We start from the raw sequence: 10,456 nt of genomic DNA, 5'->3' as shown, positions 1-10,456 counted from the left end.
CAAAAAACAATAAATTTGTGTTTTTCAAGGGATTTTCTTAATTATTGGATTTTCACTTTGCTTTTTTAAGAGCATTTTTCTATTTTCTTTGATTTTTTAAGGAAAAGGTCAAAAATTAATAATAATTAGCATGAAAGCTCAGATGGAAAAATGGAAGATACGATGGTGATAAAAAAGACAAGGCGGACAAGCACAAAAATTTTCAACAAAATCAGAAGATGGAAGCGGGAAGCCTAAATTAGGCGGCCAGGCCTACTTCTGCAAAAATTTTGCAGAATGAGCTACAGAAATCCGATTTGGGAAATTTTTGAGCCTAACATAGATTTCACGGCCTAATATGACTAACGACGGAATCTGGGGAAATTTGGTTCGGGAAGTCCAGGTATAGATAGCCAGAATAGGCTAAAACCACCTCATTTCCACTTGGAGCTTTGCAGAGAGAGCATTTCGACTTCTTTCGCGCGTCATTTTTGGAGCCTACAGTTGACCTTTTTCAGCGCTGTTTCACACGAGACATGAGGGGTAAGTTCCTTATTAATCAATGATCCATTTTGTACGGTCGGTAGCTAGTCTAAAGCCCTAGAAAAAACCCTAGAAGCCGAGCAGTGCACGAAGACCTACGACCTAAAAGTGACCATAGCACCCTGCCAGCTTGACCAAATCGGATGGGATTTGAACCATAGCATGCCCTAACATAATAGAACCATTCCATACCAACAGATGATCATTCGGTTGGGGTCAAGGGGGTCCTCAGTAGAGAATTAGGGTGTTTTGGGAAAGGCCAGAATTCCGACTTGACTCCACAAATGTCTTGCTAATGAGGTTCATATACAATGTATATGATTGGTTTGGAGAAATCCATCAAGTAAAGCCCTCGAAAAGCGAAAAACGGCTCGAAGGTTACAAAGCGTTAAATTCGACACACGAGGCCAAACTTACTCCAAATGAGCCAGAATTGGACAGGTAGCTTCACGATGATGTTACGGACAAGTCCAAAGCCTCAAAGTTGACAGACCAACCCAACAGACAGAGTAGTCACAAAAGATGGTGATTTCAGAGTCAACAGAGCACAAAGTGATACCGGCATGAGCAAACTTGACCAAATTTAATTTAGGACTTGTATTAGGTGTATGAAACATGTTTAGGTCAAAATTTATGTGAAATGCAAAGTTTTTGTCACTGTTGTAAATAATCGTAATTATTTACTTCTGCAACATTTTTGCATGGAAATTTTCAATTCACCTCACCTATCATGTGTACACACCTATTACATGCCAAAAATCAAGTATGAGATAAAATGACCACCCTTTACTTGCAAAATTGCCAAAAAAACGCAAAGAAGTATGTGAAAACCAAAATTTGGGTTATGGACAACTTTTCTTGATCCAAATCACCTCATATTTCATACCCAAGGTCTATACCATGCTTAGAACCAGTCTATGCAAAAAAATGTCAATTTTGGAAGAAAAGTTAATAATCGCGATTATTTACTTTTTGGCCAAAATGGGGCAATTTGGAAAATTTTTCATCATACATCCAAAGTACATGTTGTGATAAGCCCACTATCCAATTTTGAGTCAATTTGGATTTCAAAATCTCAAATTTCCTTTATCTACTGTTTCAGAGACCTTAAGCCAAAGTCTGGTACCATTTCCAACCTGTACATCCAAATGAGCCCAAATTTCCCTCAAAGCATGTAATTGGCATATACTTCAAGCCTATAAAGCCAAAATTGCAAAAAACTTGAAAATTTTTCCAGTTGTAAATAATCGCGATTATTTACTTTGGTTACAAATTTTTGTTTTGACCATACAGTTTTGTTCCTTGCATGATTTTATGCATCTTTGCTTGTTCAAAAATTGATTTGAAGCAATTTGGACCAGATTATCAGCATTTCAGTCTAAAAGGACATTTTGGAGAAAAATCTGACAACTCCGCTAACTTTGCACTCTATTCACTGAGCAGGAGAAGGCCAAGAAGAAGTTAAACCAAAAGGAGAAACTGCAAGAGCTGCCACCGTATCAACTGGAGAAGGCCAAGAAGAAGTTAAACCAAAAGGAGAAACTGCAAGAGCTGCCACCGTATCAAGTGGAGAAGGCCAAGAAGAAGTTAAACCAAAAGGAGAAACTGCAAGAGCTGCCACCGTATCAATTGGAAAAGGCCAAGAAGAAGTTAAACCAAAAGGAGAAACTGCAAGAGCTGCCACCGTATCAACTGGACCCCGAGTTAGTAAAGGCAGCAAAGGCATCTTATCTTTCTAAAGAGCAGTTAGAAAAACACCACACCATGGTCTTCACGGGCAGATTTAAGAGTGAAGAAGGGCATCCGGTGGAGTTGCAGCTCTTGCCCAAAGAGGTTTATGATGTCGCAGCAAAGCCAGAAACCAAAGAGGCTAACCGCAGGTTGGGACTCCGACACTTCTATGAACAAGAGCCCTACGGAGTAGACTTTCAGAAGGCTTACGAGCTTCTGTCCACCATCAAGGAAGGCGTAACTGCCCAAATCTCAGACGACCAAGGAGACAAGGTAAAGGTTGTGATTACAAAGGAAATAGTGGCAGAGGCACTCAGATTGCCCACTGAAGGGAAGACCATGCGGGCAAGAGATAGGAAAACAGCGGGCATGTTTACAAAGGAAACAGCTGCGGTTACATTTGCCGATCTCATCCACAAGCAGGTGGAAGAGCCAACCTGTCTGTACCACCAACATTTCCATTTCCTGGCAAAAAGGCCACCAAGGTACACGACACCAAATCACGCCGTGGCCACAACTTTTACACAAGTTCTGAAGTCAACCACCAGACAACCTGTGGACCACGCGCAATATGTGTTAGCAACATTAAAGGCCACCAAGAAAGAGGGAAAGATAACCTACTTGGGGGCATCTGAAGTCTTGACCAGTATAGCCTATCATGCCATCGGCATGGCTGACAACCTACCACCTGCCCCGGATCAGAACACATGGATCTTGGCAGCTCCACCCTCTCCAAGATCTACAAGATCTGGTAAGCGATCATTTAAATTAGGTGATGAATCCGATGACAGTTCATCCGAGCAGCATAGCAGTGAAAGCTCTGACAACGAAGAAAAACGAGCTAGGAGGGAAGAGATGAAGAGGAAAGCAGTGGTTGCCCACCAAGAGGAGCCAGCTCAAACGCAAGCGAGATTTGAAAGAGAGAAACAAGCGTATCAGCGCACTAGGCAAGCGCTGGGAAAAGACCCAGAAAAGTGGGTACCTACCGGCTTGAAGGGACTTCGAATGAAACATCATTCGAGGAAAGAGGCCAAGGATCCCAAGGATCATTTAGAAAGAATGTACCAAGAGGCAGAGGCCTTGAAGCTGAAAGAGGCGAAAGAAGCGGCCAAGAAAGCTGAGGAGGCAGCAACTCAAGAGCAAGACCAAGCATCTCTCCGACCCACCTCACCGTCGCCGGAACAACAGGACCATCCCATGCCCACTCCACCATCATCACCGCCAGGCCAAGAGACCACTGAAGAAGCCGAAACTGACAATGTTTCAAAAAAATATTGTATTGTTCATTTTGATATATTATGTGTTGAAACAATTTCTCCAATAATATTTACTTGGTGAGCCTAAGGTGCTTTTCTTGCAGGAAGCCAAGCCGTTAAGCGACTTGGCTCAATCTCAACCCTCGATTGGGGCTAACGTTTTTGATCGCCTATGTTGAAAAGTAGCAGCGCGTCGCCTACAAAAAGCAGCCCAGAACTACGAAAGGTCTGGCTTTGGCTCCTCCATCTATGTTGTACGAGGATACGAGAGCAGGTATGATCCTTCTGTCATAGTCATATCAGGAGGCGGGGGGGCTCATCATGCTGAGCAACTGGCGGTGGATGAGCGGGTGCAGTGGAGGCGCTTGCTGGAGGACGTGCTGCTGAGGGTTCTAACGCTTCATACCGTGTGCAAGTCATGAGACCTTGGTCCTGGTGCTCCTGCGCCATGCCCCAAAATGGTGGGTCAACAATGTCAATAGGAGTAGTTGTACTCGATGGAAGTGGAGCGGCCTTCCTCGTGGTGCTTTTGTAGCACAGGTAGGAATGCATGGGCATCACAGAGGCCTTATGGTCCACTACCCTAGAGACACACGCTCTTTTGTGGTGTTCAACCTCTCACCAAGGCCACCAAGTATGTCTGCTGCTCATCTTCGATTAGCGATCTCGCTCCCAGAGACTATTGGCATGAGCGAGAGACGACAATGCTGGTGGATTCCTCATCTGGCATCTACCACCTCGTTGTCACGACTCGCTTTATCAAAGATTACCTGGAAGTATTTGATTCCAGGACCTGCAACTGGAAGGCTTGCAACTCACATTCCGTTGTGGACAGGGCAACATTTCAAAACCACAGCAACTTCACATCATCACTGTGTATTGATAACAACATGTTTGTGTTGAATGGGAGCCATATCCAAGCTTCGGTCCAAACCAAAGCTTGGTTCAATTGTGATGCCATGTTGTCCCCGATAATCTAATTTGCATAAGTACTGGTGTGGACTGCAGAGACTTGGGTGTGCGTGTCAAAAAGTTTTGAGCCTGTAATGCGGATTGTGGATCCGGGACTAAATATGTGCCCTAGGCTTTGTGTTGCCACTTAGAGGAGCAACTCTGTGGTTTGTTAACTAGTGCAGATAAGCTCCCAGTTTGGTTTGTGGGCAAGTTTTCGATAGCTCATTGCATCACGACAATTGGGATGTAAACACGTTTTACACTCAGAGGAGCAACAATGTGGCTTACTGACCAGTGCAGATGAACTCCTCTCTCTCCTCTCTCTCTCTCTCTCATGCAAAAATGAAATGGAATCACTACTTATTTGATGTTGTAGTAGCTGCAGACTCACGTCTGTATAAGTTCCCATTAGAAATAAGTCAACCATGCCGTCATGAGTGCCTAGAGCGACAGAGGCTCTCTCTTTACCGACGACAGCTCATGAAGCGGCTCACTTGCAACCGATCAGCGTCGTCGGCTTCATTAAAATCTACCAGCGGAATACTAATTACACAGAGTAAGCTCTAATTACGTGACTTAGCAAGCTTCATCAATAACTATGATAAATCCAGCTATTGAAGCAGCTCGATTGCAACAACTTTATACTTCTCTAGTAAGAAAAGTAGCAAGACAATGACGCATGTGCAGCTATAGGTAAAAGTGCTTCTGAATAGAGATACAAAGGATGACCTCAAACCCCTTATTGAATGATTGCTCAGAATATATTGCGGAGATATAGGTCTTTGTCTCCTTGGCACCGCCATAATGTTGATCGGCACTACCGTGATCTAGAGTAAACTCTACACCGTCTATAACATACAACATAAAGTTATCCATGCCTCTTTAAGTTTAATCTATCTCCCATATCATTCATATTTGTATCAACGTGTGTTTTGTGTCTGACAGAGAGGCTATATATTCACATCAGTGGACGTTTCGATTGCGCAAGTTGTACGACTCTAGCTCGACAACATTGCAAGTTACATTATTTGCATCCAATTCCCCATGCCTATGCGTTTGCTTGGTGCAACACATAAATGCTACAGGGCATGGCATGGCTTCTGTTTCTTATAATATTTGGAAATGATATGCAGCAGGTCCCCATGCCTAATTCTGATCAAGATTTACACCAATTCTTTTCCACGCAGTTTGCCCGTGCAGCACCAAGCCGGGTAGAACCGGAAAAGAGTACCGGAGACCTTTCAAACCCCGCTTATATTTCACAGATCATCAAGCTGGAAGGTACTTCGGATGCTTGCCAATGTGATAAGCACTCTCAAAGTTCAGATATTTCGTGCCGGCAACCCATGGCAGAGGTTTGTTCTAGCTAGTGCTACTGAAACAAAAGATATCAGATTCAAATCGATGATCAATTGGCCTAATTTGAAGTCGAATCACCAAAACTTATTGCCTTCGCAAGCCCGTTCAACACATTTTTTTGTTGATGCTATGAGACTGTTGGTAATCCAGACGGTAGAAGTTCGTATCCTAATTGAGCTTGAAGAAAATGTCAATGTTGTTGTCATTGGATCCTACAGAAATGTTGAAGGAGTTGTAGCATTCAGGGGTTCTTCTGCTGTGCTTCTATTGAAAGATCACAACTCCCCCTTCACTGTTGTATGTCAAGGTGATGCCCGTGCAGCGAGAAGGGAAGTGAACAAAGGCGACTGTCATGTTGTTCTCGTCTATGGAGGAGAAGCCCACCACCTTGTAAGACAAGGAACCGGTGTGGAGGCATACATGATGATGTCCCCTTGCTCCATCACCACTGCGAATTTTCCATAGGAGACCTGCTGAAGGAAACGCTGCCGTCCTCTTGAAGGCTGTATTTGTTCGCCAGCCAGAAACCAGCCAAGCACACTGCTGGTCCCACAGTACGAGGCTTCTACCACAATAATACACATACATGGAAAATTAAGCATACGGAGATTTCTAGTCGGGGGCTCGAGGGAAAGGCCTTGTTAATCTTCGCAATGCTTTGGCCGTATGTCAAATCCCCTAGAAGGCATATGACACTGCCTTGGTTGACATGTATGTCCGAAATGTACTCTCTTGAAATGCATTGATTGCGGGATATGCCCAACAAGGGACTGGGCCATGAAGCTCTGGCTCATTGGTTTTAGGATGCAAAGCGAGGGCACTTCTCGCACTACGTAGGAGTCCAATATGTCTATGATGTAGAACATAAAGTTAGCTCTGCTTCTCTTTAAGTTTAATCTATATGCTGCATCTTTTCTATTTGTCTTAACGTGTGTTTTGTGTCTAACAGGGAGGACATATATTCACAATAGTGGACGTTTCAATTGCACAAGTGTGACTTCAACTCGACAACACTACAAGGTTCGTTATCTGTATCCAGCACCCCATGACTATGCGTTTGCTTGGCGCAACACATAAAATCTACGGGGCAAGGCACGGCTTCCGTTTCTTATAATTTTGGAGAGACCACAGTGCCAACTCTCCACCATACTTTTGTATGGCACCTATGCATGATGTGCACTGTATACTTTGTAGTTTCAGTCTGTGATGTTTCATTGCAAGACGATATGTTTAACTATTCACATTGCTTTTTTGTAGCTTGACTCAAACATTGTCCGCCGGCTTGCACAATCAGATGACATTCGTACACGATTATCAGGTCGGTAGTGTAGTTTATGTTTTATAGTCTATTAATTGACTATGCTTGATTGAGAATAAGGTGGGTGCCTCAAAGATGGTTCCATGATTTAGAGATTAAATGGTCGATATTACTAGGTTGAATGGTGCAATCTGCAGAAATAACTACCAAGGTAGGTTAAGTTGCAACCCTTTTGCTCAATTCAATTACCCTCTGTAGTAGGTCTTTGTCGTATATGGAGCACGATTGGACACAACTTGCTTCTTCCCAATGCTCATCAAGTCCCAAGTTGAGCTGTTATTGGTGCGGTTCTACTCATTTTCTCGTGTCACCACAATAAAACCCAAGACGACAACAGTCACAACCAACTAACCAGTTGCGCTCCAAATCTGTCAGATTATGTACGACAAAGGCCCACCAAGCAAGACTAGTTTACTAAGTTTGAGTCGGCCAAGCATCTTAAGTTTTGTTAAGAAACCTATAAAAGCTATAGTGAGTCGAGTTAGGGTTTTTCCTCTCTAGCGAGCTCCAGAGCACCATCAGCAGTCGCGGGCGTAACAGCAACAGCCACCATGGGGTGAGTTCTACGTTTTGCACACGCACACACACACGGACGGAGAGAGAGAGAGAGAGAGAGAGAGAGAGAGAGAGAGAGAGACAGAGAGTCGTTATGGGTGAACGCGTGCATATCGCGATCGCGGATGCATTTTTGCACGTCTGTTTCGTACTTATTTTGATGTCATGAGGCAATCCCTGCAGGAAAACACGTGGTATGGGAGCTGGTCGCAAATTGAAGAACCATAGACGGGCGCAGCTCTGGGCAGACAAGGCATATAAGAAAAGAAACCTTGGAAACGAGTGGAAGAAGCCCTTTGCAGGCTCCTCCCACGCCAAAGGCATCGTTCTTGAGAAGATGTAAGTTGCTGGTGTATTTGTCTATGTGGCTGGCTGCATTTGCTTTGGATGATGGCTACTTACACTGAAGGATGTGAGCGTTGGTGGATTAATCTTATGGCTTATGGCAACCAATTCAAAGGATCACGAGGCAACAGAGCTTGCTCTTCGTATTGTCTCTAAATCAATTGGAGATCCAGAATTCCTCACTTGTGTGGAAGTGGGTTGCGACATATCAATTAGCATAGGTTTTTCTTTCTTTCATTCTGGAATGGAATCAGAAATTTATACTCAGCTGGGTTTGCAAGTGAACAGGAAAGCTTTTCCTACATCTAAGTTGAAAGTCGGTGTAGTGTTTTGAGTCACCAGTACATCGTTACTGCCCATTAAGAGTTTATTTTGGTGGGCTTTTTTTACTCAAATGATTGGTTTTTTTAATCACATTTGCTCAGGGAAGCTAGTTCTTGCTTTCTGCCTCCTAGTGTTCAGGAAAGTCTCAGCTTAGCCTTGATCCAGGCGACAAAGGACAATAAATATTGAGTGGAGATGAAGGAAACAAAATTTGCTTGGAAATTTACAAGAGATGGTGTAAACATGCAAAAAATGCTATTTTTTGGCCTAATTTCTTACCAGGAAGTTCCTTAGCAAGGGATATAGTTGTGTATGTGAAAATGGTTATTCCCATCTAGTGTGTCTGCCTGTTAATTTTTGTGGTGGTAAATGATTCCGGTCTGGTCTTTAGGAAGTGTACGTCTAGGTCTCCTGTCTGAGACCTGATCTTACATTACTTCCATCTATGCCAATGCAGTGGTATCGAAGCCAAGCAGCCCAACTCTGCCATTCGAAAATGTGCCAGGGTTCAGCTTATCAAGAATGGAAAGAAGATTGCGGCCTTTGTTCCAAATGATGGCTGCCTGAACTACATTGAAGAAAATGTGAGTATATGAATGAATTTTGAGTTATTGCTCTCCCATCTCGAGTCAATTATTTTCTCATGGAAGCTATTCCGCATGTCAGGATGAAGTGTTGATTGCTGGGTTCGGGCGTAAGGGACATGCTGTTGGTGATATTCCTGGAGTGCGGTTCAAGGTTGTGAAGGTATCTGGAGTGTCTCTCCTTGCCCTTTTCAAGGAAAAGAAGGAGAAACCAAGGTCTTAAGTTTTGAGAGGATATGTGAAGGTCCAGCAGGACTTGTACCTTATTGATTAGCTTCCTGGGAATGTTCAGGAGAGATCATCACGAAAATTTTGTTAATCTCATGACATGAGCCAGCTGCTTCTTTTCGATGCATGCGTTTCCTTCTTTTGAACCATGGGATGGAGAATCATTGTGTCAGTGAAGGTAAAGATACTTTGTCTGTCCTCATTTCTTTACTGATATAGAAGGGATAGTTTCATTGCTTAGAATCGTTTCGCACCAATAGCTAAATGTGTGTACAGTGCTTTGTAATGTTGAACGACTACTGGAATGCATGTATGTGTTTTGTTTCTGAAACATGGATTATTTCAGCAAAATCCAATGTTGTCATTGGTGACTGCCTAAACGTAACTAGCACTTACATATCAAGCTTTGGAATTTGCCTATGAGTCAGTAGGGGCCATGAATTTGAAAAGTAGGGGAGGGTGAGGGAATGGACTTGGGGTAGCCTGCAACAGGAAGGTAGAGGGAGAAGAAATTTTGGGAAGCATCAGGTTGATTTTATTTTTTAGAGATAGTAATTATCACTTGTAAATCATTGGCATTCATGAACATGACTGAACCTCGGTCCCCTTCTGTGAATCCTTTGGCTGTAGGGTTGCTGTCCCCTTATGTATGGAATGCTTTTGTTGTAAGGTTGCTTCGGTCCATATGAAAATTTGATTAAAGAGGCATGCATTATCATTCCATCGACAAGGAGAACATTGACATGGTTTGTACTTTTGGCATGTGCTATAAATGCAATGAGCATTTGTGACAAGTATTTGTCATCAAATGCTTGGTCATCAGAGCAATCCACCAAATGGAAGGGAAAACCGTACAGAGTAACTGGTCTCGACCTTATTCCATAGACGTGTGTTTTGATTGAAAGTTGTATTTCAATCTTTGCATAACTGGATAATTTGGCTGTTCAAAGGCTTTGAAAACTCAACCAGCAATTTCTCTGCTGCCTGGAATTGTATCTTTGGCTTATCTGCAATTTAAATGCCCAGAAAGGTTAAACAGTGAACAAGCCATGTATCGTGACCTTTGTGATCTCTTTAAGCTGGAGTCTTCTTTTGTTGGCAGAGTGTTAGGAGCAGGGTGACCTTACTGACTTTTAGGGAGCGCCTAAGCAGAAACCTCATTTGTTATTACGATTATCATGGTGTCCAAGAATATCTACACCAACCATATAAGAAATCTGAGTCCTTAACATCCCTAGGCAATGTTACGCCCCAACATGTAAGCTCAGTCAAGTCACTTT

The 10,456-nt window shown here is 43.2% G+C and overlaps 1 protein-coding gene across 1 annotated transcript; it reads left to right on the top strand.

Moving 5' to 3' along the window:
- Positions 1 to 7,558: 7,558 nt before the first annotated feature.
- LOC147421227 (small ribosomal subunit protein uS12) lies at positions 7,559 to 9,419 on the top strand. The gene is made up of 4 exons (XM_086504129.1): positions 7,559 to 7,696; positions 7,879 to 8,034; positions 8,822 to 8,948; positions 9,031 to 9,419. The coding sequence occupies exons 1-4, from the start codon at positions 7,692 to 7,694 to the stop codon at positions 9,169 to 9,171; spliced, it is 429 nt and encodes a 142-aa protein (XP_086360255.1). The 5' UTR covers positions 7,559 to 7,691; the 3' UTR covers positions 9,172 to 9,419.
- The last annotated feature ends 1,037 nt before the right edge of the window (positions 9,420 to 10,456 follow it).

This window comes from Adiantum capillus-veneris, chromosome 28 (assembly GCF_014529385.1).
Source record: "Adiantum capillus-veneris isolate H3 chromosome 28, ASM1452938v2, whole genome shotgun sequence".
NCBI lineage: Eukaryota > Viridiplantae > Streptophyta > Polypodiopsida > Polypodiales > Pteridaceae > Adiantum > Adiantum capillus-veneris.
This window is presented reverse-complemented; position numbering and strand designations above follow the sequence as displayed.